This window comes from Aspergillus pseudotamarii (assembly GCF_009193445.1).
Source record: "Aspergillus pseudotamarii strain CBS 117625 unplaced genomic scaffold BDV38scaffold_51, whole genome shotgun sequence".
Taxonomy (NCBI): Eukaryota; Fungi; Ascomycota; class Eurotiomycetes; order Eurotiales; family Aspergillaceae; genus Aspergillus; species Aspergillus pseudotamarii.
Genome location: NW_022475065.1, coordinates 184,428 through 202,613, shown reverse-complemented (window position 1 = coordinate 202,613; position 18,186 = coordinate 184,428). Strand labels below are relative to the sequence as shown.

Sequence of the window (18,186 nt, the reverse complement as noted above, 5' to 3'; positions counted from 1 at the left end):
TCAACAGTTTTATTTTATGTAGATCGACGAAATGGGGAGGTCTCAAAGAACACTTCCCCCTGTAACCCCGACATCTGCTACCATTGTTGGGTAATTGCTACAATAGTTTTGATAGGTGAAACAAGGTATGGACCTGGATCTCTCAAGGTGGTTACGCCACAAGTAAGCTCGTGAGCACCAGTGGCAACAGGATTTAACTCTGTTCCACAAGATGAATCTCCGTTAATCGGTCAATTCTTTCGAATCTCCGGGGTGACGTGATATTCAATTTCAAGTCATCGCTTTGAGATCGTCATCAGTGCCCCAATTGCCTTCTAACTACAATGAGTGTAGTTTGTAGAGTCTTAAAGTAATTAAGCTAATGGGGGGGAAGATCCACTCCTATATCGACTGATGGTGAAGATATCTGGAGTGCATCCGACCTGCAGAGGGCCCCTCACGTGATGCACTAACCACAAGGGGAACGTGCACTATCTTATCCCAACTTCTCTTTGGGTCTTATCTTTGCCATCGCCATCTGCAAATAGTGTGAAAGATCCAACGTTGGTCTCCTTCAATAGCTAGCGCATTCTCTCATTTACTTTCGCCTGTCCTGGCAATTCATTATTTTGTTTGTTTGTTTCTTATTTGTTCCCTTTCAAAAGTTTTATTATCTCACAATGTCGGACGTGGCAGCTCTAGAGGCCGAGGTCAAGGAATTCAAGCTACAGGTATATCTGTCGAATGGTTGTTGAAACTTTGATCTCTAACCCAGTGGGTGCAGCTTGAAACCGTCCAATCGAGTTTGCAGGTAGATCCAGATAACACGGAACTTCAGAGTCTCAAAACTGAGCTGGAAGAACTTATTAACCTCACCGAAACCTCCATCGCCGAGCTCAAACCTCCCGCACCGTCCACGTCGAAATCATCGCTTCCGGTAAAAGAACAAGGACCCCGGGATAACTACCTTACGTCTCAGACGAGCTATCGAAAGCCAACAGTTGAGCAGACGGAAGAGTCCGCCCCACCGGCATCTTTCTCCGTCAATGAACATGTCCTTGCCCGTTGGACATCGGGCGACAACTCCTTCTACCCTGCCCGTATTACCTCCATCACCGGTTCCTCCAGCAACCCTGTTTACCTGGTCTCCTTCAAATCCTACGGCACGGTGGAATCATTAACTGCAAAAGACCTCAGGCCTATCTCTGGCAATGATTCGCGTAAACGCAAGGCTGATGGAAGCTCAGGCAATTCCGCATCCCAATCCCCAGCACCTCAGCTGCCAAACTCGAGCGTGATATCTGCAGCTGCAGATATCAACCCTGCATTGGCGAACCAGGCGCGGAAAGAGCCAAGCAAGGTAGGCGATGGCCCCGCGCGTCCCGCAAAGGCGCCCCGGAAGGTCAAAGCCAACCGTGAACTTGAGGCGGGTAAGATGAAGTGGAAGGATTTTGCCAGCAAGGGAAAGTTAGGACGGAAAGAGAGCATGTTCCGAACTGGAGACAGTGTCAACGCCCGAGGTATGCCTCTCACGATTTAGTGCCCGATAGGACCATGGCTAATCTTTACATCGGTAGTGGGTTTCACTGGGTCTGGCCAAAAGATGCGCAAAGATCCCACCAGGACGCGACACGTGTATCAACAAGCCGAGGACGAAGGCTACTGATGACGTAGCTTTGGGTTTTTTGCAGGTCTTTCCATGATATGATGGGCTTGGTTTTTTTTTTTTTTTTTCTCCTTATTGTTCATATGCTGTTTTTGCTCAAGCTATCTATTGTTCCCATTACTAACAGGCTGTTGGTGGCAGATAAGTCATCTCATGATTGTCGAGGCAAGGAGTAGTCATACATAGAACGCGGCTTCAAGATTTTGGTGATTCTTTACCCCATGAGTCTCTGGCGTCCCTCCTGCACGCGATCATTTCTAATCCGCCATCCTGTTAGGTATTATGATGATACGTCTATCGGAAAATAGGTTTTGATTGCCCAACGTACTGCTTTTCCCGTAGTAGTGATCCGATACGGCGACCCAAATTCTGGAAAATTAAGACCTAGACTCTTGCGTAAATGTCACTATAAAACTATAGTAAATGACTTAGATGTTTAATTATACTATTTTAGGAAGATATCCCATACGTTGACAATTGCATATAGTCGTCCCTTCCATATCTATTGTCTATGGTTCCGTCTGGAATTCATGGGACATGAGTAGGGCATCACGAACTTCAGTCAACAGATTCCCACATTGTCAAACGGTATTCATCCGGTATAAGTGTATAGGTGAATTTCGTGTTAATTGAATCGAAAAGTATGACAGCTGAAGTTTGTTCCTTGCATCTTCCCAAATCTACATCAGAATAGAACTAATGACCGGGTCCAATATGAGCTAGTGTCTACGAGAACAACATTAATATCGCCATATGTCTATGATTCTGTCTCTAAAAATACACAACGATGGTCAAAGAATAGCTATTCCAGTATAGCAGCCGTTATCCCGCCATATCACTGTCTTCTTCCCATCATTCACTCGATATACACTTCCTCCCAAATCCGTCACATACACCTGCTTTTCCCGGTCCATTTTAATCCCGATGGGTTCGTGGAATTGCCTTGCTAATATTTCCTTCTTGCTTTGAAGCTTCGCTTTGTCAACCTTTCCACTAACATCCACCCGGTTTAACGAACACCCAGTTGGATGCTCGCCACGATCAGTCCAATATAGCAACTGATGCTCCCCATCCAATTCCAGGTCGATCGGTTCAGGTAATTCTTCCAACAATATCTCAATGTCTTGTCGATTATCCGCTGTCTGACCCGCTGGGATGTCAATACCTGCTCGAAAAATCCGTCCCTGGCCACTTTTGCTGGGCCCCTTCTGCGTCCAGTAGATGTAACCGCGATCCATGTCCAAGGTGATACCTACACACCATCGCGTCATATCCTTCCTTTCCTCGGGCATATCGAGAGAGCCAGTACGAACCAGAATTTCGTGATCGGTCCCGTCAAAATTAACCCGGTGCACGCCCATGCCCTCACGATCGCAGAAGTAAACCTTTTTATTGATATCATCAACGACCAGTTGCTTCGGCGTGTGCACCGTACCAGGAGGCAGGAGAGTCCGGACATACGTTCCGTCAAGGTTTGCCGAGTGCACAGAACCATCATTTGTGGCTGTCGAGCGACCCATATTCGTCCAGAAGATGCGAGACGCCGTTCGCGAGACGTCAATCCCATCCGGCAAGGACAGCCCTTCAACGAGAGTGGTCACTTTTCCAGTACTCGGGTGGCACTTGAGAATACGTCCGGCAGTTGGAACGAACGAGATATCTGGATTGTTCGATCCCAGACCAACGTCGAGTACATACAAGACCTCTTCATCATCCTTAACATCAGTTTCCACAGACTTGGGAGGATACAATCCACCCTTATTGCTCTTGAGTCCTAGTTTCCCAGGCGAGATATATTTCTCGCGCAGCCAGTCAACAGTCATGCGGCTGTCTAGTCCCCTCTCTTGAATATAGTTATCTTCAATGAACGCCACCGTATCCAAACCAATCTGATCCATCAATTGACACGGCGGCAAACTAGACGGAAGCTGGAACATATTCCCCCAGAGGAGATCGATTTCTTCAGGAGAACTAACATCTTCCGCAAGGATAAACATGATCTCACGCTTAATGGCAGCCCAGAGACGATTGAAGATGAACCTAACTCATATTAGCCATCATCCACAGACCATATATATTATACAAAGAAGAGATACGGTGAGAAGAGAAGACAGAAACTTACCCAGTTGACTCCCGTCTCGCCGTAACAGGAATCATCCCACAATCTTTCAACACACCCGTCAACAAATTGAACAACTTTGTGCTCGTCTCTCCATCTGTCATTAATTCCACTGTCCGGATAGCAGGCGGCATCGTGAAATGCATATTCAGTACTCTGTCTCTCCTCTCAGGTTTCACCTCGTCCAGCATAAACCTCGATTTAAAAGAACTGCTGTTCGATGCAATGATGCAGTCAGCCGGTGCATTGCGATCCACTTCTGCAAAAGTGCTGATCTTCAAAGGCAGTTTCTCTGGTACGGCTTCTACAACGAGCCAGGCGTCTGATACGGCGGCGGGGATCTCGGTGAAGGTCTGGTATGTACCACCGGTGCGTTGGGAAGGAGTATGGGCTATAAATTCCTGAAGATGACTATCAATGTAACTGGATGCGTCTGAGAGGGCTTGGGGGGAGGGATCGCGGATATGCACATCGTATCCACCTGCAAGGAAGACAGAGGCAATGCGGCGGCCCAACACCCCAGCTCCAAGAACCACGACAGGACGTGATGATGGTTGGGGCATTATGTATATGTTTTGGTGCAGATAAAACGATAATATAGAAGTGTGGATGAATGTATGAGGAATATGCTGAGTAACTGGGTTTCACATTAACACATATAAAAGCCCATTCTCTAAAACCCGCATCTAGCCCTTATATATCTTACCTATTACACGCAACAGGGCACCTAGATCCCCGTATATGGATACAAACACCGCACATGCCGATATCCGATACCCATTGTTGAGTCGGTCCAGGTCGCTCGGACACCCTCGGACTCGGTATGGAGGTACTTCGGAACGGGGACGGACCGGATACTTAACCCTATGGGCCAAACTTTGGGACGATATCTATGCTCACCGTATCGGCTTAGGGCGCTCATATGTCGGGACAAGTAGGTGGATGGTGTGTCTGTTTAGGAATGTTACGGTGGGTATCACTGAGGAATGAGTTGTGCTCAAGTAGTGCCGTTTAGCCGTGGAATGGGTGCTTGGTGTATGTTATGGTTGTTGGGTTGGTAATTCTGAGGAGGGTTTGGTACTACTCAATGGGGGTTTGTATTTCTCTGTTTTCTTAAGGCCATGACATAGTGTACCAGATTACTTTGTTTTAGTGGGTTGGAACAATGAATTACCTGCAAGCAACTATGTGGTGTTTGTGTGCCGATTTCAAATTCAGATTGTGGTAGCATACTGTGCATTCTAGGGTGGGAGTCCAAAAGTATGTGACGTGACTACAGTATCAATGAAACATCGATTAAGACTGTGTCTGTCCAGTACTCCGTATACAGTGTGCTAATTAATTTTGGTTACCTGGCATTGTCCTAACAAACGACAAAACCCCAGCAGTAGATGAACCATTTAAACAAAGCCAAAATAAATGCATTATATATCTACAGTGTACATTCTAAAACAAGAAAACCTGATCCCCAACTTTAGCAACAGCCCCAGGCATCGCCCACCCCATTCCCTGCAAGTTCTTCTTCATCGCCGCCACCATCGGCGGCGGCCCACACAACAACACTCTATTATCCAGCGCAGGAGGCGCCAAATGCTTCGCAATAACATCCCCATTCACAAACCCCCGGTAACCCTGCCACGTTTCTCCAGGATGGCTCAACACATACTGCACCTGGAACTTATCGGGATGACGCCTCGCGAACTCATCCAGCTCCGCACGCAATAAAATGTCTTCTTCCTTGTTATTCGCGTATAGCAATGATACCTGCGTCTTGTCGCTATCGTCTTCGCAAATTGCCCGAATGAGCTGGTACATGGGTGTAATGCCTGTTCCACCTGCGATCATCCCGACATGCTTCGCATATTGCTGTGAATATTGCATTGCGCCTTTCGGTCCGCGGATCTCGATCGAGTCGCCTACGTTCATCTGCTCTAGGTGCTGGGTCATCGCTCCGTTGGGATATACCTTGATGAGTAGCTCGATACGACCCAAGTCACTATTGTTGGATACTGGTGTGTACGATCTCGAGACGCTTTGTCCGTTGATCGTCGCTCGTAGAGCGATATGCTGGCCCGTCGGTAGGCCGAGGACATCGTCGGGATTTGGCAATGCAAAGATGAATCTATATACATGTGGCGCGACTTCGGCTTTGCTGGCCAAGGTGAATGGTCGCCATTTGCGCGGATCCAAGATACTCGGTTTCTTGATTGGAAGATTGGTCCGCGGGAGCTTGATCATACGTGCTGTTTTGGCTGGTCGACTGGGTACGTGATGGGTGAATTCTTGTTGCACGTCTAGCTTGGTTGAGATCCACATGCCCAGGCCCAAGGTTAGGGAGAACTGGACTGCGCTGGCGATGCCCACGCCGGTCCAGAAGTGGGATCCGTCGTGGCCTGGGCCCTGGCGCGGAGAGATAGATGTGACGAGGGAGCGCAGGGCGTGGACTACGTCGGTGGTGGTTATACCACGGTGGTAGGCTGTTATGGCAGCTTTGCCCGCTAGACCGGTCATGCCGCACTTTATAATCGTTTGAATTATGGATGACCAGGAGGTGGAGTTTTTGACGTTGACGGCCGCGGATTGGGAGACTTGCTCGTAGGTTGGACGGTATATCTCGACAGGTTCGGTTTGTTCCTGAGCTTTTAAGTATAGAGATCAATGATGAGTAGAATGGGTATTTACCTCCGTCGGTAAGTCGCCTACGTAGAAAGGCTCTAACTGTTCCCTCGCTTCGTCAGAGTGTCCGACTTCCTCAAAAGCTTCAGTGGCGTCGGTGCCGGCAACCTCGAGAAGAATAGCACCCCCACCAGGGTGATCTTCAAGGTACTTGGTCACATCGTAGACTATGAGCAGTCAATATCAGTCTGGCTGGATGATAGGAGAGACGAACCCTTATTGTGGAGGACAATCCAGACATCGTCCGGTTTGCAGTGTTTTTGGACCTGTTCAAGGGTGAAGGACGACATTTTGGTAAAGTATGCGACTTTACCCTCTAAAAGCAAACATGGACAACTTAGTCATTTATACCCTCAACTATCTTCTGCGACTCTTGTGCCGTTCTATCCAGATGATGACTCTCGGGCGACCCTCGTACGAACTTCGGACGAGGTCTCCGAAGCAGCCGAAGATCAAGCTGGGCACGGATATTCGGATGGCATATTCGGAGTCAACTTCACAAAGGTATATAATAATGTCGTTTCCAGGTAAGTCTTCGACCAAGTTAATTAGTTCAAGCATTGATGTTCATCATGAAGTGTCAATTCTATCTCGTGGGCGACGACATCGCCACCACACAATCCATAGATGTGGACTCACACTGGAAGTTTGAAGACCTACAGCGCGCTGTCGGGGGAGTTTTCCATGTCGCTCTGCCAACAGGTAAGCCTTTTTGACTGACACTTTCTCTTTACCAAAAGCCCTAACATTGCAGGTATCTCCTTCCACTCTGAAAACGAAACGTTGTCGTCCGTCGCCGACATGATCTCTGTCGATTCATCTCCCATCGGCCTCCGAATTGACGGCAATGCCGTACAAACTCCTCAAGGACCTCCAGGGCTGCCCCTGGTTGGCAGCTTCTACGAGATCTTCCCAGACCATCTGGGGAACCACTATCGACTCTTCCGCAAATATGGCCCAGTGATCAAAACCACCAACATGGGCAAAACCACCTACCTCACAGACGATCCGCAGGTCGCCTCAGTCTGTCTCGCAGAATCAGCCTACATGACCAAGAAGATCAACGAGGATCATCCCCTCTGGGGCGTGAAAGACAACACCGCCATCTTCATCGGCGACACAGAGACTGAAAACTGGCGTCTCGCCCACAAATACCTCCCACCAGCCATGGGGCCCAAAGCGGTACGCCACTACACAGGCCTCATGCAAAACTGTGCAAGAAAGTCTCTACCCGTGTTCGACGAGCTGGACGCCCGCGACGAGTCCTGGAACGTCTACCAGTACATGGTCAAGCTGGCCTCGCAGACCATCGGGTCCTTCTCCCTCGGCAAAGACTTCGGCCACTTCGACTCAGTCGACAGCCCCCTCCACCCGATCGTCACGAACATCGCCAGTCTCCTGTCGCTCAATAAGAAGATCACGTCCCGCGGCGAATGGTACCGCCACCTCCCCTTCGGCGACCCGGCCCGTCTCCGCCACGTCCAACATACCATCTACACATTACTGCAGGAAGCCATCGACGAAGTCGCTGGCTCCGGCATTGCCGACGCCCCCATGAACGAAGCAGCGCTCAGCGCCTCCTGCGTCGTCGACTACCTCCTCCACGCGGTCGACGATAAAGGCGAGCACTTCCCGCAGGGCCTCATCCTCGCTAACATGCTCATCGTCACGGGCGCCGGCTTCACCACCACTTCCGCGCTCCTCTCCTGGCTCCTCTACTGTCTGGTCACATACGAAGGCACACAGGACCGCCTCTACGCCGAACTCATAGAGCACGGCATCGTCGGGCCCAGCGGCGAACGCAATGAAACGCCCTGGACCCCCGATCTCGCGCACAGCCTCCCCTACCTCGACAAGTTCGTCAAGGAAACTCAGCGCCTCCACAACGCCAGTTTCCAACCGGGGAGAACCACTAAGACTGATGTCGTGCTTCCGGGCGGGTATCGTCTCCCGCCTGATAGTGTCATTATCCCTGCGTTGTATGCTATCCATACGAATCCCAAGACCTGGCGGGACCCGTTCCGGTTTGATCCGGATCGATGGGATACGGAAGAGGTCAAGGGAAGGCATCGGTGCGCCTATATACCGTTCGCAACGGGGCCGAGGGGGTGTATTGGGTTTAATTTTGCGTTATTGGAGGTTAAGATTTTGTTGGCGGAGTTGGTGAGTCGGTATGAGTTTGTGAGGGACGGACTGGAGGCGATTGATTATGATCCTGAGTTTCAGTTGATTCGGCCGTTGAACTTTTATGTTAGGGCTAAGCGGAGGGTGTAAATGTTTATATATCATTGATGGATTGATATGATGTACACTAGATATTAAATAGAGGTCTAGGAGTTAGGGTTAAGCTGTATTCTCATAATTCTATCATGGAAGTTGAGTTAGGGCACAGATCTCTTACGATAAAAGAATCATAGCTCTCACTTGGCTGTATATCACACCGCGGCCTCTTGGTAAATCTCTCGCAATGCTTTCAGCGCCCGCGAATACGGCCCAAAATACCGAACATTCGTATCAGCATCGCACCACTCGGAATCCTTCTCCTCTTTCTCCAAGACTGCGATCAGGCGCTGCACAAGTACCTCTGGATTTCGCTTGTCCTCCACGAGTAGTGCCCCTAGCCCCTTGAGCGTAATTGCACAGCTAACCGCGTTATGCACAAACGCCCATGATCGACAAACACTCGCTGAGAATCGATGAAGATCAAGAAAACTCTCGATCGCTTGCATCGCCCGGTTCATACAGTCCATCGCAGCAGCATTGTAAAGGGGAGAATGAGGCTCTATTTCACTCAAATACACTCGGCTCAGTCTGCAAATACCATATCCTAGATGAACTCCAAGGGCTAATCGTTCTAGATGATCTTGTACCGAGGTGCACCGTGCCTTGTCCGTGAAAAATGGAGCGGCGTCGTCCCACACCTCTTCTAATTGTCGTTTACACTTGAGTGCGCTCTGTTGTGGGTCTTCGACGTTTCCCGCTGCCTCTTGCCGTGCTTTGTTGAGGAGGATGTTGCAAATGGTGAAAATGGATTCTTGGAATGAGAGTCCTTCGGGTTGCTGTCTATATGGGATAGGGCAACTCATTGTGATTGTACTTGGAGGGCGGTCATATGTGAACGATAGAAAGGTATCTTGCCAAACGATTGACCACCTGCCCTTTGTTAGTGGTGCGGTCAGAGGTGTATATTGAGGGCCAATACCATAATCTGTTGCGTTGGTATTGCTCGGGTTCTGGGAGAGATGAGAATGCTTCGTGGAGACCGATACTCTGAGCTAATCGAATGGTTGCACCTGCTATAATCAGTATATATGCGAGAGATAGAGGGACATACACCTACCCATCAGTATCCACGCACTGTTGGTATCCAAGTTATTGCGCAGACAATGCCCAATCAGTGCCATAGCCTGAATCTGATCCAGGTTTGTATGATTGAAAAAGTTTGACATGCGAAGGCATTGGAAAGATGAGCAAACTATGTTTATTAGTTGGGTTCTAGCTTTTCCAAATAGAAGGTAGTATCAGCATACTGAGGACCTTTGACCGCAAATCTCGCTCCTTGATCGGATCATCCGAAAACTGCACTCCACAAGCTAGCACAGCGAATAATAGTGCCAGCCAAGACGAATCAAGTCCGAGTTCTTCGGTTGTAGCTGTTTGAGATGCAGCTCGCTCGTCTAAGAATCCGAACAACGCAGGGCCGAACTGATCGATAGTCACCAGCGATGGGTAAAATGGGTAAACAATTGATTGGTAGACTTGCCAGTATCTAGGACAGTCAGTCTTGGGGAAGCAAATATTGAGACTGGCCAGCTTTAGAATTAAAATCTATCAGGTCAGAGATGCATACCGGATGATATCCGAATCGTCCGGCAACGTTTCACAGACGTTCTTGGCTGTCGCCTCCGCCCCCCAAAGATTGGCAAAAGGATATGTCCGTGGCACAAATTGGTCGACTAGTGCATCGTGCAGCATCGTATCCCCCGTTGCTGACGCTCGACGGCACCCCAGGGCGAGAGGGGTGTCTGAGTGGCTGCCCAGATAAATAGTGGCACCAGTAGCATCTTCGACAAAGTAGCGTCCAGGCGACTTACTAGCTGGCCGGGTACGCAATTGACCCGTGTTACGAGTTTCACTTACAGAATGAGGACTCTGGGATGTCGCCGTAACCGTCGCGCGCAGGTCCGCCTTGAGCGAGGCAATTTGCTCCTCGATTTTCTCCAGCTTAGAGATGAGAAGGCTGGGATCAGTTGCAGACTGAGATTGCGCTTCTTCAATTGTACTATCTCTATCACCAAGTCAATAAGCTGTCGAGTATTGGTGAGTAGAACATACAGAACATCTAGATTTAGTTCACTCGGCCCTTGGGTATCCCTTTGTGTAGGTTGCGGTGCTCTCGCCTCGCTGCCGGAAGTAGTCGGCACACGACATAACTCACTATGGCCGCGCTTGACGCAGTTGGAGCATGGCTCTCTTCCGTCACAACGGACCTTCCGGTGTCTGCAAGGAAAACAGGAGCGGATGCCGCGGGTCTTGCGTTTATTCTTGAGCAGTTCGCGGATGACGGCAGTGTCGTAAGGATAGGCGTTTTCCGCCATTCTGAGTGCACGACGTGATTCTACTTCATTAATATCATTTCCCTATGATGTGTCAAAGCTCTGTGTATCCATTATGCGATAGAGAAGCAGTTGATGGTTAAAGAAACCTGCAGAGCAGCAGCAGTAAAGTTGATGAGTGTTGAAAGTTCGTCCCATTGATCGGGAAATTTAAAGTGTGCCATCTCGTATTGGTATTACCGCCTGTATCACACTAAACCAGGTTTGGAAGATACCTCATTCGGTTCATTTGATGAAACTTGTTCATGATCAACCAGCTTGATAATATTGGTACTCTTGACTATTGCTGCATACACTAGATTCTATCTTACCAGAGGGTATAGACACTGATAATTGTATTATACTGTATATAACCGAGTACCTCTCGATCTTCCAAATGGGAAAACGCACCAATCTTCATTACGCATCTTGAGACGGACTCACGGGACTGCCCTGGACAGAATGTTGTGTTTCGCCGGCGGAAGACCTCACAGCTATACCATGGTGTATTCTCAAGAGCTACACATCGTGCTAGAGGCGTAAATATCCCCGCAAACTGTGAATGGCTGTTCTCTAGTGCCGCTGGAGCCTCATGCATCAGACCGGTTCTGAGATTTCTACTTGCGGTAAAGCAGACATCGGGATCTGAAAGCGCAAGTCGGCTTTCAAACTCAGAAGCATGGCATCCTAGCCAGACATGCTGGACAGCGATCTTACTTTTGCTGATTAAGGGGATTCCTCAGCAAGACTTTCTTCGCTGAGTAGCCGATAAAAGACTCGTTCTGCCTCTCCCAAACTCAAACCCGAACTTCATTAAGCGTACCAAAGTCGGCGATATCCCCAACCTGCAAATCTAGCCCTAATTCCACATGTGAACTACTCGCATCCCTACAAACAACCTTCATCAAGACCTTCGATCATAGGCTTCACCATTAATTTATTTTGCTTTCGCATATATAAATGCCCAGGCTTTCCTTTTAAAAGTAAGTTCCCCCTCCTCTAACCGACAGGGTCTCCGCGTCGAGTTCAAAACTCCGCAAGCCACGACGAAAATCATTCGTAATTGTCGACCTCCGCCCGTACAGATCCATCCAGACCACATGGGTTCCCATGGCTCCGACATCTAGATCATATCAGAAACAACTGCATTCCGCATGACTTGGCGATGATGGAATCGTTACAGCATCTGTCAATCTCCCGCCCAGTTCCAGCCCTACTTGTACTTCCGATGTTCCCTCCTTAGCATTCATCCAAATCATACCCTCAACTATATATTCTAGAAAAGAAATCACGTACACCAACCAAACTAAACAGGTAAGGTTAACACAATAAAAAAAAATGACCACGCCCAAAGCCAAACCCATCCCCATCCGCCTCATAACCCACAACATCCGAACCATCCCCTGGTTCACCTTCCCCCCAGAGAAACCATGGCAGATCCGGCGAAACCACATCGTCAACCAACTTGACTTCAACACAACCCACAACCCGGAGGCCATCATCTGTCTCCAGGAAGTTATGCACAGCCAACTCACGGACATCCTGACCGGTCTCAACACCGCCCCGGACAGCGAGAGCATTGAAGACGAAGAGGTCTGGAAACACGTTGGGTGGGGCCGTGACGGCGGCCAGAAGGGCGAGTACTCGCCTATCATTTACCGGGCCAGGGTCTGGGAAGTGGAATGGTCCACCACGCGCTGGTTGTCCGAGACGCCGGATACGCCGTCCCGGGGGTGGGATGCGGCGTACAGGCGGATTGTGACGTATGCTGTGTTGCGGCATCGGGGAACGGGGAGGACGGTGTTGGCGATGAATACGCATCTGGATGATCGGGGGAAGGTGGCGCGGTTTGAGAGTGCGAAGTTGATTCTCGAGTGGATGGAGGAGGTCTTGAAGAAGAAGAAGGGATCGGATTCTGTGGATGGTGTGGTCTTATGTGGAGATTTCAATACGAATTCGAGGGAGAATAATGATGCGTTTGGGGTTTTAACTTCAGGTGCTATGGTCCATACGAGGGATTGTGTGGATGGGGAGAGACGCTATGGGAATGTGAATTCTTGGACGGGCTTCAATGATACTCCCATTGATGATGCGCTTCTAGACTACGTCCTGGTGGGACCTCTGAAAAACGGTCATGTCCCGTGGAATATCCGAACGTATGGCATCCTCACCAATCGGTTTGATGATGGGATTTTCAATTCGGATCATAGGGCGGTTGCAGCAGATGTGGAGTTGGTCGGTTCTCCCAAGCAGCTGTGATGAAGATATTGTAATGATCGGTGCATTGATTTACTTGACTTATCGCTTCGTTACTTTTTTTTCATATGGTTACTAATACTCGGCGAGGAACATCCGTTCTTGATAAAGTTTGCAATTTAGGGCTATTCACTGGACGTAATAAGGCCATGGTAGCAAACAGGATTGCATAGATATAAAAAACAAAAATAAAGACTGGTAGGGAGATAAAACGACGAAAACCCTTGTGGCGAAGTCATCCATCAAGATAATATAGCAAAAGCCCGGGTATGCTTTACTTTTGTAAAGTAAGTGAACAACGAACGACATCAAATGAAAGAAAAGGAAAAAACCACAGTGCGGATTCGTCATCAGTAAAAAGTCGTTCAACAGTCATGCAAATCGCAAGGAAATCCCCATCCCAGTCAAGCAATCAACCAGACGCCGCGCTCAAAGTAAAATCAATCCATCCCTAACATACGCCCAGTAAAGCAGTCAAACTCGATACCAAGTCCCATCCTCCAGATACCTTTTGAGGACCACCTGTTGACCGACCTTGTGCCCAACCCTCGCGTGATCATCGTGATTCCGCTGAAACGGCATACATACTCATACAGTACATGGTGCGCACAAAAATAATAGTACAGACGAAAGGATGCGAAGACAATGGCCCAATATCAATCATCAAAGATAGAAAGGAAAACAAAACATCAAGGAGCATCAACGGCCAAATTCGGTCCAGACGGTGCTGAGCCAACTGCCTGAGAGTCCGCTGTCCAATGGCATGATCCCCGGGATTTGATCGTACTCGCATCCCTCCAGGAAAGCCAGTACATCTTCGCCACCCAGGCTCGTAGACGACATGCTATTCGAGGGGAAGCTGTCCATCCCATCTATCGTCGCTGGAGGCGAGGCTGCCGGGTGCGCCGAACCAGGAGGCGGCAACAGCGGAAGACCATGCGACGGGGCGGCATTGATGGGGGGTAGTGATTGAGAGTATGGTGGTGGTGGCGGTTGCTGGCGGGGGCCCAGCCATGGGTTCAGGGGCTGAAGACGACCAGACTGGGACGCAACTGTGCTGTATTGCGCCGACGATGCGCCCGCTGTTGTGGCGGGCGGAGCCCCGTACGAACCGGCCGGTCCAATGGCCGGAAGGGTAGGGGATGAATTGTTATATAAGGGCCCCTCAGGGTGATGCTGCAGCGATGGGAGAGAGAACGGAGATTGGGATTGCAAAGACCGACTGGGAGGCAATGGGAGACTAGGACGTCGTTCGCCATCTGGTCCAGGGAGGGGCATACCGGGGCTGTTGATGGGTATCCAGGACTCACGGCGTCCGCCGGCGCCATCTAGCGGAACCTCCATAGGCTCACCTGGATCACTGCGAACAGCATTGCTGCCGGCATCGCTGATGTTGGTAACGCGATCACTGATTCCTGCCGCGCCATCCTCATCGCCGCCGATTTCTGGTAACTGGTCTTCGATAGAACCAAAGTCAAGGAACAACTTCTCGAGCATTCTGAATTCTTCAAGACCACCACCCACTCCACCCTCACGGACAGGTCGGACACCATTGGTTTGGATGTCCATAACCTCCGGGATCGAGTCTAATTTGCGAGAGTGCCGGCGGAAGTCCTGTTTGACCTTGGAGAAATAACTATGGAGTCGGTTGAGTGTACGGAACCACCCACGTGCCATCTTAAGGCGTGACCGCATCTCGCGGAGGATGTCAAGAGCTTTCCGAGTCTGGCCTTGGCCTTTTTGATTGCCATCACCCACCGAGTTAGATTTTGAACCAAGGATTCCCTCCTGATCCATGTGTGGAAAATGTGATGCGTAGATACCAATGAAAGCAGCATTGTAAACGGCGAAGCCGACCAGCGGGTTCTCGACGAGCACACCTCTGTCCTGACAGGTTACAACCAAGTCCATCATCTGCCGGGCAGCACTAAAGAGCTCGCGAGCACTTTCGCGCCAGAAACCATCGGGTACGCCTACTTTTTCGCCGGGAAATAGGGGCTCATCTAGAGGACCAACAGGCTCTGGACAGCGTACTGGAAGGAAAGGGATATAGGAGCGGTGTAGGACGAGGACTGAGAGAAAGTAGACCACATGCATCAGGGTATAGGGTGAAAGATTGGTCTTGTACATGATATGAGTATCCGTATTGCGCGTCGAGTACTGAAGGTTGCGGGACAGTCCATCCTGGAATTCACCCAAAATCGACCGAAGTTTAGAAAACTGCGACTCGGGATGCCATGGGGGTAATTGTTCATTTCTATGATTGCCGGTTAGCTTTATCTGATTGAGATACGAGGAAACAGTAGCGTACCTTCTTCCACCAGCGCAGGACCACTTTGCAATACTCCCCCAGATGCGAATGATGCGGATTACACGGCTCAACACGGCCTCCTCCGCGCCAATCTCCCAGCGATCGATCTCGTCCTCACTTGAGTCCTTTCTCCGAGAAATGGGGGACCAAGACTTTGGGTCAGGAGTGATATTATTCGGAAGCTTGTCGTCACCGAAGCCTCCTAGACTCTGACGAATGCTAGGTATCTGGACACCCTGAGCGCCAAAGCTCTGCGGGCGGCGAACCACGGGCTCACTCAGGCGCGAGGTGCGCACGCGCTCTCCAAAGGCGAATGCGTTATCACTGGGTAACTGAATGCCCAGTTCCTTAACCCGGATCATGCGTGGGCGATACTTGCCACTGCTCAGACACCTGTCAAGGATAAAGCATGCCCAAAAGGTGCGTCGCTTAGTTTCTTGCGCGATAACATCGTCGGAGGTTTGTTCCTTCGGCTCCATACCACGTCGGGAAATGCCGAAGAGATCTGTTTCTGCTCTAAACGCAGAAGGTGATCTGGGGCCATCTCGTGAGAAGACATCGTTCTCTAGTTCGTATGGAAGGCCCATAGCCTGGGACAATCGGATAGCCATGCCCACATATAACCACGCACTCTTACCACGACACATGCCCCATTCATGGAGCGCCAACATTAACAATGCTTGCACGCGGGTTAAGTCGGTTATGGCAAGGCTGGCACCGTCCACACCGGCCAGCCGGCTGCGCAGTGCTGTCGCATAGAATTCGGAGGCGAGAGCTGGATTGGAAGGGCTTCCTTGTGATGCGGGAGAGTGGTACGCAACAAGTTGGGGGTGGAAACGAGCGGTGAGGGCAAGCACTCCGAGGGGAATCAAGGGACTTGGATCTGATTTCGTCGCCGGTGGGCTCTGAGCGTTTTCTCGGGAATTTTCTTGATTGGTAGGGGCGGTAGATGATGAGGATGACTGAGGGCCGGATAGCTGTCGAATGTGACCCATGAAGGTAGCAGGATGTAGGAAAGGGAGAATGGTCGCAAAATGGGACTGGAATAAGTCGAACACCGCTTCCCAGACCTTAACCGTCAAGATGGACGAATCGAGCACATCGAGGGTTCCTTTGGCGGCATCCTTCGCTGCAGATGACGAGACCGCAACGGACTTGCGAGGCCGTTGCCTTTTCGGGCCATCCATGTCTCCATTGCGATCATCTCCATCTGCCAAGGCAGCGAGATCTCGCTTGGCAGCAGCTCCACCAACACCGATGGCTGGCGTAGGATATACGCATTCTCGGCCGGACGATTCGCAGGCGCGACAGGTGGTGTCGATGCCGGCATTGACACATTTAATCTTGCTGCGACGACAGCGGGCGCAGGCGATGCTGGACCGCATTATGAGAAAGAGTCAAGGCGCGCGAGACGGGGTTTCCGTCTCCCTCGTCGATCGGATAGAAAAGAAGGGGTACAGATCAAAGGGAGGAAATCCAAGAAGGGGGAGGGACAATGCAGCCCCAACGACTGCTGGCGACACGTGTGGTGATGCCTCCTCAGCGTTGTTTCCCGCGGTATTTCTCCGGTATTATTTCCCCGGGATTCCGAACCGGTGTCGTGATGCTTTAGGGAAAGGGGTGACAAGAAAGGACCGACCTCCCCCAGCTATGGTATTTGTGTTAGTACAACAGGCGTGGTCACGCAAAGTCCGAAAAGTTGACCGACCTTCAGTGCCGTAGCGTACTTTTTTTTTTTTTACTTTCCTTGTCTCTCGAGTATGTTCCCGTGCGCAGCACTGGACCCCTTACAGACAATTCGGTAAGTGGTGGTAACTGGCATCCAAGTGACAAACAGGCGGAAGAGTAATAAATGAGGCGGAAGAACAAGAAAGAGAGAAGAAATTAAAAAAAAAGGACTAGAGTAATGTGCGACGTGGGTAAAAGCACGCCCGCAAAGGTGTGTGGAGTTAGGTGACGGAGCAGGCAAAAAAGCACAGTAAATCCACCGCCAGAAAGTCTCACTCACTCACACACTGCGAGACGAGAGAAAAAAGCGGGAATAAGCGGAGTGTGGGGGAAACTCACAGCCCAGGGTCGGGGCACCGGTCCGGCAAGGCGAAATGGTTGAGGAAATGGGGAAAGTCTTAACACCCGTCCGTCGGGTACTAGGTAAGGTAGTGTGGGGGAGGAGCTAAGGGAAGAAAAAAGAGGAAAGAATAAAAAAAGAAAAAAGGGTAATCAAAGGGGGAGACGGAGGGAAGGCGAGGAATAAGAATGGTTCCTCTCGTTGTCTCTCTCACTCTCTTGTTCTCCTTCCGGCGGACGAGCATACTAACTAGGCATAAGACTAAAAGGAATCTCAGGCACATCCACTGGGGCAGGAATTGCGGAGGCCCGGCCAGCGTTAGTCCCCAGTGGGTCTAGTGTAGGTGAGCAGCAAGTCGATGCAAGGACGCGACCGAGCCGCCGGAGAGTGGGAGGTGGAGCCCCAGTTTCCGAGAGCCGATGAATGTGATCATAGATGCTGAGGAACAAGTGAGTGCGAGTGCATTTTATTTTGGAGGGATATAGTTTATAATTCAAATCGTAGTATCACATTGAT

At 50.1% G+C, this 18,186-nt stretch overlaps 7 protein-coding genes across 7 annotated transcripts; 3 read left to right on the top strand and 4 right to left on the bottom strand.

Annotated features, from left to right (window-relative positions):
- Positions 1 to 659: 659 nt before the first annotated feature.
- BDV38DRAFT_285639 (uncharacterized protein) lies at positions 660 to 1,645 on the top strand (the record flags this gene model as incomplete). Its single annotated transcript, XM_032060525.1, has 3 exons — positions 660 to 710; positions 764 to 1,499; positions 1,557 to 1,645. The coding sequence occupies 3 exons, from the start codon at positions 660 to 662 to the stop codon at positions 1,643 to 1,645; spliced, it is 876 nt and encodes a 291-aa protein (XP_031910753.1).
- Positions 1,646 to 2,202: 557 nt separating this feature from the next.
- BDV38DRAFT_156985 (uncharacterized protein) lies at positions 2,203 to 4,416 on the bottom strand. The gene is made up of 2 exons (XM_032051724.1): positions 3,768 to 4,416; positions 2,203 to 3,685 (listed from the first exon to the last, which is right to left on the bottom strand). Exons 1-2 carry the CDS (start codon positions 4,325 to 4,327, stop codon positions 2,437 to 2,439), a joined length of 1,809 nt encoding a protein of 602 aa, XP_031910752.1. The 5' UTR covers positions 4,328 to 4,416; the 3' UTR covers positions 2,203 to 2,436.
- Positions 4,417 to 5,210: 794 nt separating this feature from the next.
- On the bottom strand, positions 5,211 to 6,730 carry BDV38DRAFT_273395 (uncharacterized protein; the record flags this gene model as incomplete). Its single annotated transcript, XM_032057669.1, has 3 exons — positions 5,211 to 6,398; positions 6,447 to 6,607; positions 6,655 to 6,730. 3 exons carry the CDS (start codon positions 6,728 to 6,730, stop codon positions 5,211 to 5,213), a joined length of 1,425 nt encoding a protein of 474 aa, XP_031910751.1.
- A 282-nt stretch (positions 6,731 to 7,012) lies between these two features.
- On the top strand, positions 7,013 to 8,714 carry BDV38DRAFT_285636 (cytochrome P450; the record flags this gene model as incomplete). Its single annotated transcript, XM_032060524.1, has 2 exons — positions 7,013 to 7,142; positions 7,195 to 8,714. 2 exons carry the CDS (start codon positions 7,013 to 7,015, stop codon positions 8,712 to 8,714), a joined length of 1,650 nt encoding a protein of 549 aa, XP_031910750.1.
- A 144-nt stretch (positions 8,715 to 8,858) lies between these two features.
- On the bottom strand, positions 8,859 to 11,177 carry BDV38DRAFT_254515 (Zn(II)2Cys6 transcription factor). Its single transcript, XM_032055336.1, has 6 exons — positions 10,776 to 11,177; positions 10,291 to 10,728; positions 9,971 to 10,209; positions 9,781 to 9,915; positions 9,643 to 9,733; positions 8,859 to 9,593 (listed from the first exon to the last, which is right to left on the bottom strand). The coding sequence occupies exons 1-6, from the start codon at positions 11,036 to 11,038 to the stop codon at positions 8,876 to 8,878; spliced, it is 1,884 nt and encodes a 627-aa protein (XP_031910749.1). The 5' UTR covers positions 11,039 to 11,177; the 3' UTR covers positions 8,859 to 8,875.
- A 1,034-nt stretch (positions 11,178 to 12,211) lies between these two features.
- BDV38DRAFT_295250 (endonuclease/exonuclease/phosphatase family protein) lies at positions 12,212 to 13,294 on the top strand (the record flags this gene model as incomplete). Its single annotated transcript, XM_032062668.1, has 1 exon — positions 12,212 to 13,294. The coding sequence occupies exon 1, from the start codon at positions 12,374 to 12,376 to the stop codon at positions 13,292 to 13,294; it is 921 nt and encodes a 306-aa protein (XP_031910748.1). The 5' UTR covers positions 12,212 to 12,373.
- A 522-nt stretch (positions 13,295 to 13,816) lies between these two features.
- BDV38DRAFT_156952 (putative C6 transcription factor) lies at positions 13,817 to 17,398 on the bottom strand. Its single transcript, XM_032051723.1, has 3 exons — positions 17,311 to 17,398; positions 15,603 to 17,250; positions 13,817 to 15,548 (listed from the first exon to the last, which is right to left on the bottom strand). Exons 2-3 carry the CDS (start codon positions 16,985 to 16,987, stop codon positions 13,991 to 13,993), a joined length of 2,943 nt encoding a protein of 980 aa, XP_031910747.1. The 5' UTR covers positions 16,988 to 17,250; positions 17,311 to 17,398; the 3' UTR covers positions 13,817 to 13,990.
- Positions 17,399 to 18,186: the final 788 nt, after the last annotated feature.